The following is a 16,137-nucleotide window of genomic DNA, read 5'->3' as shown; positions in this document are numbered from 1 at the left end:
TCATCAGGCAGAAAGCTGATGCAGTCATGGGTCTTACCTAGTCAGTTTCCTATATTTCAAGGTTCATTGCCTGGCACAATTGTTCATAGTTGTTTATAGGAGGAGAGCTAGTCCAATATTGATCACCTGTCATCTCTGTCATGTCTAGAGGCAGATAATTTGAATCATTTTTTTAAAGTTATATTTTAGGTTTGAGAGTACATGTGAATGTATGTTTCATGGGTAAACCCTTGTTGTCTTGGGGGTTTGTTGCACATATTCTTTTCTCGGTCTTGTTTTCATTCCCGTCTCGTTTTGTTTTCTTTTCTTTTCCTTTCTTTCTTTTCTTCTTCTCCTTTCCAGTCGAGTCTAGTGTCTGTTGTTTTTTTTTTTTTTTTGTTTTGTTCTTTTCTTTTCGTTTCGCTTTCTCTTTTAGGTGATGCCGTGTTTTGTTTTGTGTTCTTTTTTTGTTTTGGTTTGGTTAGTATTCTAGTCTTTTTTTTCTTTTCATGTCATGTAATTTCCTTATTTGACTTTAATTTAAGAATATTTTTTTTCTTTACCTTAACTTGCAGTGTTGGGTTCTTTTATTTCCGGTTTGGTTTGGTTTTTTTTTTCATGTCAGCCTGGTCTGTTTTTTTTTTTTTTTTTTTTTTGTTTTATTTTATTCTATAGGACAGTATAGCCTCCTGCTGTTCTCTTTTATTCTAGCAATAATGTATATTTGAGTTTAGGCCTAAACATCTTCATATTACTCTGCAAAGAGAAATAATATACTGTATCTTCTCTTAGATGAAGAAAAGAGACAATTTTTATTCCAGAAAACATCAGTAAATATATTCTAGTTTCTGCATAAAGTCATTTAAGTGCCTAAATATAATTTCAATTATTTAACTGGAAAGTTAAGAATTGAGATAGAGTGATTGCTTTAAGAAATTACATCTCCATCTTTGCAACTGAGCACTGAGATCTCACCTGGCATGTATGGCTGCAAAAGAATGTGAGGCAGAATGGGTGAGAAAGAGTGGAGTTATTACTCACGTCTTAGGAGGCAAGTTCATCTTATGACTTGTTCATCTGGTTTTCTGTGTTTTTGTGGGAATGCACACACACACACATACACACACACACACACACACACACTTTCTCTTTCTTGAGGAATTCTAGGAATTATCTTAGGAATTAAGATGAACCATGCATTTGTACTTTATGTTCTTAGCGCCTTAAAAATGGTGTGCTGAGTTGCATTATAAAATCTGTTAGAAGTTTATTTTAGAACCTACTACTTGGAAAACTTCTGAATCTTCTGTGTCTCTGGTAGGTTTACTATCTTTGATAATGAGAATTTTGGAGCCAAGAGCATTCCTTTTTACAAGTGGCTGCCAGAAGTCTGGGAACAAAATTTTCAGCTCAGCCAAAACTCAGCCAAGACAGATAGAAGTTTTATGGCTCCACTATCAGTGCTTTTTTCTGCTGTTGCATCCCCTACCCTACCTTTACATCACATTCATACAGCATATTATCATATATTTTTTCCATAAACCTGATATGATTTACTTGTCTTTAAGATTTTATTACTTTTAATGTGAAATTGTCTCACATCCTTTTTAGAGGAAAGCAAGGTATAGTTTTATATTCTATAAACCTCAGTGAAATTTATCAGAAAAAAATAAAGACAACTGGATAATTTTACCTGCAGGGAAAGGGGTGAAGGAATAATTTTTTAAAATTTTATCAGTAAAAAGTTATTTCAGAAGTTTTGAATTACAAATCTTATGTATGACTGATGAGTTAGAACTTCGCAAATTTAGCTAGTTGCCAACATTTTATAAAATGATTCACTGAAATTTCAGATGAAATGTAATCATCTAGCATCAAATCCCTTTTCTTTTCTGCTTCATCCAACACAGTTATACCTTAATGTTTCCTAGAAGAAAACAGAGTTTATGCACCGAACACATTACTGGTGCTATCCTTTAGAATCTAGCCCTACTTAAGGTCCATTCTGAGAAAAAATAACAAGTAACACTCCCTTGGAGCACTACACTTAGTGTAACTGAGCCAGAAACAAAACCAAGCTCCAGCTTTTTATGGTCTATAAAAACTTGAGGTTCTACATTTTCATAATTGTTAATAAAGTATACTAAGAATTTACATTAAGAATGTGGTACATATACACCACGGAATAATAGGCAGCCATAAAAAGAATGAAATTATGTCCTTTGCAGCAACATGGATGAAAATGGAGGCCATAATCCTAAGCACATTAATACAGGAACATAAAACTAAATGATACATGTTCTCACTTATAAGAAAGAGATAAGCATGGAATACACATAGACATAAATATGGAAATAGTGGACACTGTTGTCTACTAGAGCAATTATCCTCAACCTGTGTGGTACCAGTGACCAGTATCATGGAAGACCATTTTTCCACGTACCTGAGATGGGCCCAGAGAGTGGTTTCATGATTATTCAAGTGCATTACATTTGTCATTAGATTCTCATAAAGAGCACACAGCCGAGATCCCTTGCATGCACAGTTCACAATAGGGTTCATGCCCCTATGAAAATCTAATGCTGCTGCTGACCTGACAGGAGGTAGAGTTCCGCTTTGCCCGCTTGCTAGCTGCTTACCTCCTGCTGTGCTGCCCAGTTCCTAACAAACCACAGAGCAGTACCAGTCTGTGGCATAGGGGCTGGGGACCACCGTACTAGAGGGTGGAAGGAGGGTGTTGGGTTGAAAAACTATATACTGGGTACTATAGTCACTATTGGCATGATGGTATCTATATTGCAAACCTCAGCATCATGCAATAGCCCCATATAACAAATCTTCACATGTACTCTCTGTATCTAAAATAAGAGTTGAAATATTTTTTAAAAAATTATGAAAAAAAATTATGACTACTCTGTATTATTTAATCCAGTATCCTTTCCAAACTAGGATCAAAGTATTACAATATGGGATGATATCTGCAAGTCCTTTTATTACTTTTTCTTACCCTTTTTTTTCAACTCTGGTTTCCCAACATCTCTTGGCTGGATTTTTACCAGGTTGAATGACTTCCTAGAAAAGGTAAATTATTAAAACCCTGGGCATGGCCGGGTGTGGTGGCTTATGCTTGTAATTCCAGCACTTTGGGAGGCTGAGGCAGGCAGATCGTCTGAGGTCACAAGATCGAGACTAGCCTGATCACAATGGCAAGACTCTATTTTTACTAAAACAATACAAAAATTAGCTGGGTGTGGTGGCATGCACCTGTAATCCCAACTACTCGGGAGGCTGAGGCACGAGAATCACTTGAACGCAGGTGGCAGAGGTTGCAGTGAGCCAAGATCATGCCACTGCACTCCAGCCTGAGAGACAGCAAAGTGAGACTCCTTAAAAAAACAAACAAACAAAAACCTGGGCATGAATGGCATAAAACTTTCAAATGCAAATTTGCTATTTTTCTTGGAATTTCTTCTTTCTGCCCTGATACAAGCTTCCTGAATTGTTATATTTATTACCTTTATGATGAATTTATGGCAGATAATATAGACTATATTACTTATCATATAGTCATGTATTACTACTGAACTGGGGCTACTATAAATATTTTAAAGATATTGACTAATTTAATTCCCCCAATAAGCCTATATGTTAAGTACTATTATTCATCTTTAAAGAAGAGGAAACTGAAACATGGGAATATTAAATATTTAAGTATTGAAAATTAGTAAGGGGTAAAAACTAGTACTCCAGTTTCAGTGTTCATCTCCTACCATCTTTGTTCTGCTGTCTCTCTAAAGCGAAAGACAACAGCATTGTCCTTATTATTTTTAAGTATGTTCCCTCAATACCTAGTTTAATGAGAGTGTTGAACATGAAGGGATGCTGAATTATATCAAAGGCCTTTTCTGTGCCTCTTGAGATAATCATGTGGATTTTTTTCTTTAGTTCTGTTTATGTGATGAATAACATTTATTGATTTGCGTATGTTGAACCAGACTTGCATTCTGGGTGTAAATCCAACTTGATTGTGGTGGATAAATTTTTTGATGTGCTTCTGGATTCGGTTTGCCAGCATTTTATTGAGGGTTTTTGCATTGATGTTCATCAAGGATATTTGCCTAAAGTTTTCTTTTTGTTGTTGTTGTATGTCTGCCAGGTTTTGGTGTCAGAATGATGCTGACCTCATAAAATGCATTGGGGAGGAGTCCTTACTTTTCAACTGTTTGTAATAGTTTTAGTAAAAATGGTCTCAGCTCTTCTTTGTACCTCTGGTATATTTCAGCTGTAAGTTTGTCTGATCCTGGGCTTTTCTGGTTGGTAGGCTCTTTATTACTGCCTCAATTTTAGAATGCATTATTGGACTATTTATGGATTCAGTTTCTTCCTGGTTCAGTCTTGGGAGGCTGTTTGTTTCCAAGAACTTACTCATTTCTTCTAGATTTTCTAGTTTATGTGTATAGAAGTGTTTATAGTATTCTCTGATTTTTTTTTTTTTTTTGTATTCATGTGGTGGTCAATGGCGATATCTCCATGATCATTTCTGATTGTGTCTATTTGTGTCTTCTCTCTTTTCTTCTTTATTAGTCTAGCTAGCATTCTATATATTTATTAGTTTTTTCCGGAAAACCGGTTCTTTTTTTCTTTGTTTTTTTGTAGGTTATTTTGTGTTCAGCTCTGATATGGTTATTTCTTGCCTTTTGCTAGATTTGGGGTTTGCTCTTGATTCTCTAGTTCTTTTAGTTGTGTTGTTAGGTTGTTAATTTGAGATTCTTCTAGTGTTTTGATGTGGGTTCTTGGTGCTATAAATTTCCTTCTTAACACTGTTTTAGCTGCATCCCAGAGATTTTGGTATGTTGTCTCTTTGTTCTCATTAGTTTTAAATAACTTCTTCATTTTTGTCTTAATTTTATTATTTAGCCAGAAGTCATTCAGCAGCAGGTTGTTCAATTTCCATGTACTTTTGTGGTTTTGAATGAATTTCTTAGTCTTCAATCTGGGGGACTTATGATTTTAGTTCCTTTGCATTTACCAAGGAGTGTTTTACTTCCAGTTGTGTGATCAATTTTAGAGTGAGAGCCATGCAGCAATGAGAAGAATGTATCTTATGTTGTTTTTTGATGGAGAGTTCTGTAGATATCTATCAGGTCTGCTTGATCCAGAGTTGAGTTAAGTTCCTAATTATCTTTGTTTGGCTAATATTGTCCATGGGGTCTTAACATCTCCCACTATTATCGTGTGGGAGTATAAGTCTCTTTGTAGGTCTCTAAGGACTTACTTTAAGAATCTGGGTCCTCCTGTATTGAGTGCATATATATTTAGAATAGTTAGCTCTTCTTGTTGAATTGAACCCTTTACCATTATGTAATGCCGCCCTTTATCTTTTTTGATCTTTGTTGATTTAATGTCTATTTTGTCAGAAACTAGAATTGTAACCTCTGCTTTTTTGTGTTTTTCATTTGCTTGGTAAATTTTCCTCCATCCCTTTATTTTGAACCTATGTGTGTCTTTGCACATGAGATGGATCTCTTGAAGACAGCATACCGATGGGTCTTGACTCTATCAACCTTGGCATTCTGTTTCTTTTAATTGGGGCATTTAGTCCATTTACCTTTAAGATTAATATTGTTATATGTGAATTTGATTGTCATGATGCTAGAACTAGCATTTTCTTACACACATTAAAAAAGGGAATTTTACATAAGTAGTTCTATGTATTTATGACAGATAATGTTTCTACCGATAAAATGGAATACATGTGATTTAAATATAAAATTTATAAATTCGTATTTCTTTGAGCCTCTGAGTTTGGGTTTCTGTTTCACAACAGAAGCTAATTAACTCATATAGATATGAGTTATCAGTAATACTGTCATGATTAAATAAATTTTAGCGGATATCTAAATGATGAGAAGAAAATCATGCTGGGAATTTTTAAGACCTTGCAATATAGATAAACTTAGCACTTTGGGGGTAAAATAAGGCCAGTATATCCAGAGCATATTGAGCAAGGGGCAACTGGTAGGAAAGAAAGATTGAGAAGGAGAAAATAATGTAGTGCATTGTTATGGTAAAACATATTATTTTTAAATCAACGAATAAATAGGGAAAATGTTCATATGTGAGTTGCCCGGGGCCAGTGATCTTGGCTGGGTTGAAGTATTACTCTAGGAATCCACCAATAGTTTGACTGTAAGCTGGGTTTATTGTAAATATTTACAATATGAATATGTTGATTAATGTAACCTCTCACACACTCTATTCCTTTTTTTAGCTTCATTTTCTTTATAGCAATTGTCACTATCTGATTTTATACATATATATTCTGTCTCTTTTTAAAGACAAGGGTTTCTTTTTCTTCATTATTCTACAATTAGTTCAGAGGATGGTTTTTGATTTATATTAAAACATATGTAATATTTGCTGAATTATAAAATTATTGAATGAATTTTGATACCTAATAAAATGGTGGCTTTCATATAGAAAATTAAATGCATTTTATTTTTCTTGCTCTCAACAGATACCACAATCAACTGTAAGATGTAAACCATTTAAAAATATAAGTTAGTAGGTTCTTTAGAGAAATATTTGTTATGGCTGTTGTTGTTGTGGTTGTGGTTGTTGTTTTAACTAATCTCAGCAATTCTCATGGCCCAGCACCATGCCTAGAATAGTGGAGAACACAGAGATTAATCAAAGGATGAATGGGTAAATGGAACAATAATGGAATAAAGCAAGGCGGTGCAAATGCTATATGTATGCAGATAATGGAACTTCCAATTCTTCATATTCCTAATTTGAGCCTGGCTAGTGTGGTGTAGAATAAGTATTAAGTATTGCCATTTCCAGTTTAGAAAAGTCAAGGGCTTTGCCAAAGATCACATAGCTGGGAAATGGTGGAGGCAAGATTTGAATATATAACTTCCAAATCTGAAGGTACTGATTTTCTCTTCTAATATCACAATAATGACACTTATAATGGTATAGAGATATGGTAGAATAGAGAAGTGTATGGGATTAAAAAACAAAAAAAAAATAATAAAAATAGAGTACATACTAGTACATTTGTCTACCTTGGCTGCAATAACAAAATACCATTGACTAGGTGTCTTAAAAAATAAAAATCTATTATCTCTCAGTTCTCCATGCTGGAAGTCCCAGAGTGAGGTATCCATGTGTTTAGTTTCTGGCAAAGGCTCTTCCTAGCTTGTAGACTGTGCCTTCTCTGTGTGTCTTCACTTGGCCCATACCTGTGAGCGCAAAGAAGTATCTCTGTTGTTTTTTCCCTCTGTTTACATTAACATGTGTCCTATGGAACTAGGGCCTCACTCTTTTGACTTCATTTAATTTAAATTAACCCCAGGGTGCTCTGTCTCCAAATACAGTGAGAATAAGGGATTGAGGATTCAACATATACATTTTGGGGGGATAAAATTCATTCTATACTAACTAGAAATGTAAGTGATGGATTTAAATCACAAGTATTCCTAGAGACTTGAATTGGGTCCTTGAAACTAGATGTTTTGGTCTAGTGAAACATTTAGTGCATATTCATCCAGAACTACCATTTTCTGCATATTCTTCACATCAAATTATCATGATATATAGTATTTTTAACCTGAATTATAAATGAATCTTACAGGACACTGTGGTTTTGTTTTTTTTTTTTTTTTCTCTTCTCTCTTTTTACAATTTTTTGGCAATATATGACAGATGCCTAAAATACATAGGGAAATTACAGAATTTATCTAGAAGATTTATCTCTTATTTTACAGGCGCAACAGCTTACTGATCTGGAACAAAAATTAGCTGTAGCCAAAAATGAACTGGAGAAAGCAGCTCTTGACAGGGTAAGTCTACATTCATGAACCATTAAAACTTTAGTTTTAGCAAAAAAAAAAAAGTTAAAGTATGTCCATTGCTTTTCTTGATTTATTAATGTGTTTCCAGATGCTGTGTATATAAGATAGTTACAGAATTCAGGAAGGTTTGATATCTTCTTTGTAATCCAATTATTTCTTTGTTTTGCTGCTACAGTAAATTGACTGATGGTTCAGTCTTTGTGAGTTCATGGCTCCATTTTTCACCTCACTAGTATGTTTATTCCATAATACCATGAATAAACATGCTTTAAAACATCAACTAAGGCACTATATATTAACTCTGGGTGACTGAGTTATGAAGCAAAAGGAACTAATTATTGGCATCAAATTGTTATAACCAGTTTTTGAATGTGTATATCTTATCATTTGTATTTATCTGTATTTGCTTGGAAACATGAACAATAACACTGAGTACAGCAATGTTTATATTAATAATAAATGGAAGTAATTTAACTGTTTACTGTAGGATAATTAATGCACCTATTTTTATATATTTTCTATACTCAAATTTGGAAATAGTAATTAAAACATAATATTAACAAATATACATAAATGGATGCACAATCGCTGCAATATGGTTTAGATCCTAGAAGATCATTAGATTCCCATGATTCTGAAGCAGGCTGGTCTTCTCTGACTTGTTACCCTCTCTGACTCTTGGAATATTCTTCATGATATTAAATGTTTTCCCATTTGACTTCACATAATCCTTTTAGTCAATCAATGACTAAGTAGTTTTGAAGTGCCTTTTTTGTTGTGGCCATCCTATGCTAGGTACAATGGAAAATAGAAAATATATGAGACAAGGTCTTGGGTCCCATATCTCTCACAATTTTGTTTAGCACTAACAATTAGGAAATAATTGTATGCTGAGACATGAGGCAACAGAAGCACAGAGAATACATATGTATTCTGTAAGTACCTGTGGGTCATAGGGCACGGTATGGTCACAAAACAATTTATTTTGCAACTGGAATTTGGCCTGAGTCACAGAGCTCGGGGTTATTGTAGAGTTGTTCCTCCATCTTTAGTAGTACATATTCTTACCCATTCGATGCTCTTCTCCTCCCAATTCCACCTCCTAACCCCTGTCATTATGTCCCTAAATTTCAGGATGAGAGCCTGATGTTGCAGTGGTTAAATAATGGTCTCCAGAGATAGTTTACTTGTGTTCAAATCATGACTCTTTGACTGAATGGTCATGTTCAAATTCCTCAAAAATCTTCATGTCTCACTGGGAATAACAATAAACTTTATTTATAATGGTGATGAGAAAATTACACATAGCCAAAAATTACAGTACTAGGTACAATGCCTGGAAAACATTAAGTAAGTAAACTTAGAAGTTATTATTGTTACTGAGTGAGATCACAGATGACTTCTCTGTGATAACAATTCCCTCTTTAACCTTGAGATCTTGTCACACCTTTTGGTAACTGTAAATGCCTTTTATATTACTGGAGGCTGATTTTAACAAATCATGTGTAAGATACATATGAGGCTCATAAACTGTAGCCATAAAGTCAGATAGAAATGCTAGCTGACTTCAAAAGGGATAAAAACTACAGTTTAATGAAATGGATTTTCACCTCTCTCCCTCATCTTTATATGAGGTTTTTAAAATACTCTTAGAGTATCTAGCTCCCAAGAACATAATATCTGGAATTCAAATAATCTTAAGTACTTCATACATATTATGAAAAACTCTTAACACTTCAACTTGATTCGTATGACATATTTAATGAAAGAAGTCTCAGTTTAGTATCTCAGTATAAATAATAATATCAAGAGCTAAGAATCAACCTTGAGTTTCCAATCAATTATTTATTTGGCAATATCTTATGAATTATATATGGTTGGCCTCAGCTACTGGAATATAAAAGAAGCCTTATGCTAAGAAAATATCTCAAACTTTTACATTAAAAGTATTTGTATAGTTTCTGTCCCATACAAAATTTCACCCAGGAAAGCATACATTATTACATCCATATTACAGATGACATAGGTAAAATAGGTGACCTGCATAGACTCCAATGACTGAGTAATAACAGAATGAGAAATCTTTTTGCCACCACACAGTGTCTGGCACATCACAGGAATATAACAAACACTTCTTAATTAAAAATAAAGACCTGACCTAAATGAATAAGCGTTCTACTCATCCTACATACACGGGACCTGAATATCACTGGAGCAGAGGTCCCAAAATATTGAATGACTTTCCCAGGCTCTCTGAGCTGATTTCATGGCAGAAATAAAGTTAGGGAGAAAGCGTTTGGCCTCACAGCCTCTCATGATCTTTCCAAAGCCTGCAGTTGAGGACTTGGTGTCTGTATGCAAAAGAATTAAGGTAACATGAAAAATATCTTGTAAAGTTTCATTTGTGTAGAGATTAGATTTTAGGGGCACAGTTGTCTTTGCAATGTATATCTTGTTGTCCCCAGACAAAATGCATTTTCTTCTGAGAAAAGTACTAACACACACCAAAAAACAAACAAACAAACAAACAAACAAAAAAAAACCAAAAAAACAACAACAAAAAAACCACTATCTCTTAAATCTTCCACCATCTTAGGATCACATAAGAGAAATAATTTCTTATAAACTTTTCATATTATACAGTGTAAGTGGTAGTATTTTTTAATATATGAAATAAGTTTCTTTTCTAATGTACAAGGTAAAATGAGAAATATTTCATTATTTTCTCTTGTAACAGAGCACTAACTTATATTCTCTGGAGGGTTTGTTTAATTTTTTATATAACAAGCATGTGTTGTGTTAGAAACTGATGATGCCACAGAAAGGATAACAGCCTTCAAAAAAGTTTGTTAAAAGTGAACATTAAACATATAAACAACAAGATAATTTGAAATGATGGTAAGGACTAAATAAGATATAAAATTAGAAAATATAATACCAATTTTAAGAAAGACGCATTCCTGGAAAGGGTGATAGGGGCTGTTTCCATGAAAATGGTGTGTGAGCTGATGCATATATTTTAAGTGGTAGTTTCTATATGGGTATTTGGAAGAAGGGTTCTGCAAGCAGAGGAAGCAGCATTTGTAAAGGCTGTAATATGGAAATGAGTTTGGGATGCTTGAGGGTCTTTATACAAAGGATATTGTGATAAAAAGGGCATTTTAGTTAAGGAACTTGCATTTTACTATCACATTTTGAAACAAGTGGGAAAAGTGGTGTGCTGCAGGGAGCGGAAAGACAGAGCAAAAACAAGACTGGCTGTACATGGTTTATATCAGATTTCATTAGGTGATAGTTTGTTTTAGCAAGCTTCAAAGTAGACAGTAGCCTGCAGTTTAAAACAAATGACACCTAACAGTATAAATAAAAATGTAATGCCATCGCAGTGTGAAATCATCCTCTGGGTTTTGCTCATGGAACTGAGTGAAGCCAAACCTGAGTAAGAGTAATAGACTCTGTTAAGTTAGAGGAACTTAATAGGCATTAGGTAAGTGGTGGGCAATTCAGACCTGAGGGTTTCTTCGATTTTTAGGCCGTATAGGGTAACTTTGTGACCTTGTCATGGCATTTGTAAAATGTCATGTGCTGGTGGGGGTGTCTTTTAGCACGCTAATGCATTATAATTAGTATATAATGAGCAATGAGGATGACCAGTGGTCACCCTCATTGCCTTCTTGGTTTTGGGGGTTTTCGCTGGATTCTTGACTGTATCTGTTTTATCAGCAAGGTCTTTATGACCTATATCTTATGTTGACCTCCTATCTCACCCCGTGACTTTTAATGCCTAATCTGGGAATGCAGCCCAGTAGGTCTAAGCTCAGCCCCTATTCAAAATGGAGTTGCTCTGGTTCAAACGCCCCTGATGCTATTATCTAACAAGGCCCATAGGAAATGAGAGTTTTATCAGAGACAAATTTGTTTTTTCCATTATGTGGGGAAATCAAGTAGAGGTATAGGCTAATCTGAGAAACGTAAGAATCTACATTGCTATGACAATGATTCTAAATACAGAAAGTAGATGCAGAAAGAAAGATGGCAAGTTTCATCAACAGAGTAAACAGACAACCTATAGAATAGGTAGAAATATTTGCAAATTATGCATCTGACAAAGGTCTAATATCTAGCATATATAAGGAACTTAAATTTATCAGAGAAAAACAAACAACCTCATTAAAAAGTAGGTAAAGGACATGAATAGACACTTTTCAAAAGAAGACATACATGTGGCCAACAAGCATATGAAAAAAGCTCAATATCACTAATTATTAGAAAAATGCAAATCAAAATCACAATGAGATACCATCTCACACTAGTCAAAATGACTGTTATTAAAACGTTAAAAAATAACAGATGGTTGTGAGGTTGCAGAGAAAAGGAAAGACTTATGTAGTTAGTGGGAGTGTAAATTAGTTCATCCATCGTGGAAAGCAGTATAGCAATTCCTCAAAGAACTAAAAGCAGAACAATAATTTGACCCAGCCATCCCATTACTGGGTACACACCAAGAGTAATAAACATTTTTCTTCCATAAAGACACATGCATATGAGTGTTCATTGCAGCAATATTCACAATAACAAAGGTATAGAATCAACCTAAATACCCTTCAATGACAGATTGGATCAATAATGTGTGATACATATACACTATGGAATAGTATCCAGTCATAAAAAAGAATGAGATCATGTCTTTTGCAGGAACATGGATGGAGCTAGAGGCTATTATCCTTAGAAAGCTAATGCAAGTACAGAAAACTAAATACCCACCACTCCCACAAGGGAGCTAAATGATGAAAACTTAGGAACATAAAGAAGAAAACAACAGATACTGGGGTCTACCTGAGGGTGGAGGATGGGAGAAAGGAGAAGAGTAGAGAGGAGTAGAAAGGATAACTGCTGGGTACTGGGCTGAACACCTGGGAGATGAAATAATCTGTATAACAAACCCTCATGACACACATTTACCTATTTAACAAACCTTCATATGTGCCCCCAAACCTAAAATAAAAGTTAAATAAAGATGGTAACTTTCAAAAAGTGATATTTTCTACATCAGAGTAACCTAGAGTATATTTCCTTTCCTGCAAACTATCGTGATGGAAATCATGTTAGTTCAAGAGAAAGTAGTAAGATATATCTTTGTATTTTGGTGTTCAAAATATGTCATGAAATGCATTAGCTCCTAGAAACAGACCGAGTGTGGATAAAAAAGTATGTCATAATGAAATTTATATATTAGGCAATGACATTTGAAAACCGATATATATATTTGTGGGGAGTCTAGGCTAAGAGGAAAGGGAGAATGCAAGCAGGAAATGCATTAGCTCCTAGAAACAGACCGAGTGTGGATAAAAAAGTATGTCATAATGAAATTTATATATTAGGCAATTACATTTGAAAACCGATATATATTTTTGTGGGGAGTCTAGGCTAAGAGGAAAGGGAGAACGCAAGCAGATAATCGATGAGCATAGCTAAATGTAAATATGTTAATGCCTCTTTTTTGTAGGAGTCACAGATGAAAGCAATGAAAGAGACTGTGCAGCTCTGCTTGACATCTGTTTTCCGTGATCAGCCTCCTCCCCCTTTAAGTTTAATCGCGTCAAATCCCACTCAGATGTTACTCCCACCCAGGAATATTGCCTCTAAGCTTCCAGATGCAGGGGCCAAAAGCAAGGTACCTACCTTTTATTTGTGCTTTGTAAAGTAACAGCAAATAATGTGTTATCTTTAAAGCTCAGTGTATGTAATCACCAGAGTGGATTCCAGTATGATAACAACTCCTTTGAAAGATTAGGAGGAATATGGAAGGTAGTAACCCAGCTTGTAAAATGTCCATAGTCACTAGAAGAATGTTGGAAGGGAGCTTTTCTTTCATAGAGAACCTAGCTGTTTCTTAGGCAGAATCATCTAACTGTTTCACACAAAACAAAAGCTAATAATGTTGGAATAAGTTAAAAGAAAATATCTTGTATTACATTGCAATAAACATCACAGGTTTGATATGGAGAATATTTTCTGGGGTATAAGTATCTTCAGAAAAGTATTTATTTTTTTCTTAAGTTCACAACTGTCAAAACTGGTTGCACATTAGAATCTTAGTGTAAATATTTTTTAAAGTGTGCTTAGGTGTATTTACATTTAAAAAGCCTGACTCCTGGGATTTTTTCCCCAGACCTATTAAATTAGATTTTGGAGGGGGGTGGCGGTTAGACTCCAGTTATCAGTAATTTTTCGAAGTCCCAGGGGACTGTAAGGTGCATTTAAGGACAACTCATATGAGCAAATCTTCCTCCAAATTCCCTCCACCAACCTACTTTAGGCCAAACAAGTAACATTTAATGGTGCTTTTGTTTCAATCTTCAAAAACTTAAATTTGTAGGTCCTACATTGAAATAAATCCTGACAGCTAGAAATCATCTCTGGAGAAAGGAGTTTTGTTTTGGGCACTATGTTGGAAAGAACTAGTTCTCTGATCACTTGTCTGAGCATCACTTGTTGTTCAAATGAGTGCTATGGATACCAGCCTGACTTCTAAATGCAAATCTCAAGGGTTGAGTGCAGAAAAACTTAAGAACCACTAATGCAAGTACCTAATGATGTGTTACATCTGACTTTCTTACTGCTTATTTCTGAGATTTCCTATTTTTGAATTAAAGTAGGTAGTTAGGGAAATGCTACTTTCAGGGTGGAGAGTCAGAAATAAGTAGAACGAAGTAAATCTTCTGACGTACTCTTTTTATCTGTAGTCAACTTATGAACTACAAAGATTTAATCTGTGTGAGATCCTTATGTAATATTAATGTTTCTCTTTTAAAAATTATTCAAAACAACATAGTTTAACTTTGTTATATTATTGTCTGTGTTTTTGTATGTACTGAAGGACCTCTAAGAATTTCAAAGCCAATATTTTTCTCATTAGTTTTGTTCTGCCTTTTCACTGAAAAGTAGAGATTCAAAGTGTTTGTTTACCTAACAAAACTCAGGCAAAATAAGTACATGATAATGTAGTTTTTAAATGTTCATCATGAAACATTCCGGGTAAGTTCTTTGAAACTGGTCATTGGTGAAATGCACAGCTGCAGACAGCCTTACCCATCTGTCAGGAAACCACACCCTTAGTCCACTTAGTGTTAAACCTCCAAAGGATGAGGAAAGGTTCAGTCTCATTAAGACTCATGACTTTGGACAAAACAGCTTTGTAATTCTATGGGCACATTATATTTGTTTCCAACTCAAAATATATCTGTTTAAAGTCATTATTAAAACTAGACTGTTTTTGACCCTGAATGTGTGGAGGAAATTACTAGTTGTTGCTATAACTGGTTTTCTATGAATAAATGTATGCTTTGTCTTTGAAATAAATAATAAATTTTTATTATTTATCTTGGCTTATCACAGGAAAAAAGATAGAAAATCATTTAGAAGACCATAGTTTGGTGATTGCCTATTTTTAAAAAAATAACAAGAAAGTCAATTGTTTAAGATAGATTTTAGTAAGTCTAATTTAATGTACTATAGAATGTTCTGTTTTACAAAGATGTCCATTAAAAGTTTGGATGCTGTTTAAGTTTTGCTCATATTATTTATCTTTTTAATAGTGGTAAAATTGTAATTTTTGTATGCTTGGGACTTAACCCCTAAGCAGTACCCTCACAAATAATATTTTTAAAATCTTGAATAGTATAATGTGATACGGGTGTGTATAATAAAACAAACATTTCAGTCATGGAATAATTATTCTCTATATCCAAAAAGACGACTTGTAAATGAGGATATTTGACTGGTTTCAAGTTCTTCAGAATTGGCTAAAAATAGCCACAGTGATATGCAGTGCCTGGTGAGAGTTGTAAGACAATCCTATCACAGGACCTCTTGGTGCCTCAGTTTCCTTAGTGCCAAACTCAGTGTTATTGTGATGTGAGTACTCAGAATAATAATTCTTCTAATTTTCCATAATATCTGGCCATCTTCATCTAATTTCATTTGATTTTTATTTAGAGAGGTCTTATTTTTTCCTAATATAAATCCTTACATTTCCCAGTATGCAGTTTTAAGCAATTTTCAGCTCACGTATAGAAAAAGACAACATAGTGACCAAAATATGTTATTCGTTTTTTCTTCTAGGAGATTGGGTAATGCAGCCAAATTTTTTATTCCTGAGCATGAATGAGTCAATATTTATATGTGTGTGTTTGTGTCTATATATTTATATATGTACATATATATGCAAATATTTTATATATAATTTTATGTAATATATTATGATATATATTTGATATATATGATATATTTTATATTA

The 16,137-nt window shown here is 34.2% G+C and overlaps 1 protein-coding gene across 3 annotated transcripts in view; it reads left to right on the top strand.

The window, feature by feature from the left end:
- LUZP2 (leucine zipper protein 2) overlaps positions 1–16,137 on the top strand; it is a 646,396-nt gene that overhangs the window by 542,267 nt on the left and 87,992 nt on the right. For all 3 annotated transcript variants that reach the window (XM_011993929.1, XM_011993928.1, XM_011993930.1), the window contains 2 exons: positions 7,752–7,826; positions 13,345–13,512. In XM_011993929.1, the coding sequence (XP_011849319.1) occupies positions 7,752–7,826; positions 13,345–13,512 (243 nt within the window). The remainder of the gene's footprint in view (positions 1–7,751; positions 7,827–13,344; positions 13,513–16,137) is intronic.

The sequence above is a fragment of the Mandrillus leucophaeus genome, unplaced genomic scaffold (genome assembly GCF_000951045.1).
Source record: "Mandrillus leucophaeus isolate KB7577 unplaced genomic scaffold, Mleu.le_1.0 Scaffold438, whole genome shotgun sequence".
Taxonomy (NCBI): domain Eukaryota; kingdom Metazoa; phylum Chordata; class Mammalia; order Primates; family Cercopithecidae; genus Mandrillus; species Mandrillus leucophaeus.
Note: the sequence above shows the minus strand (reverse complement) of the source record. Positions and strands in the feature narration are given on the sequence as shown.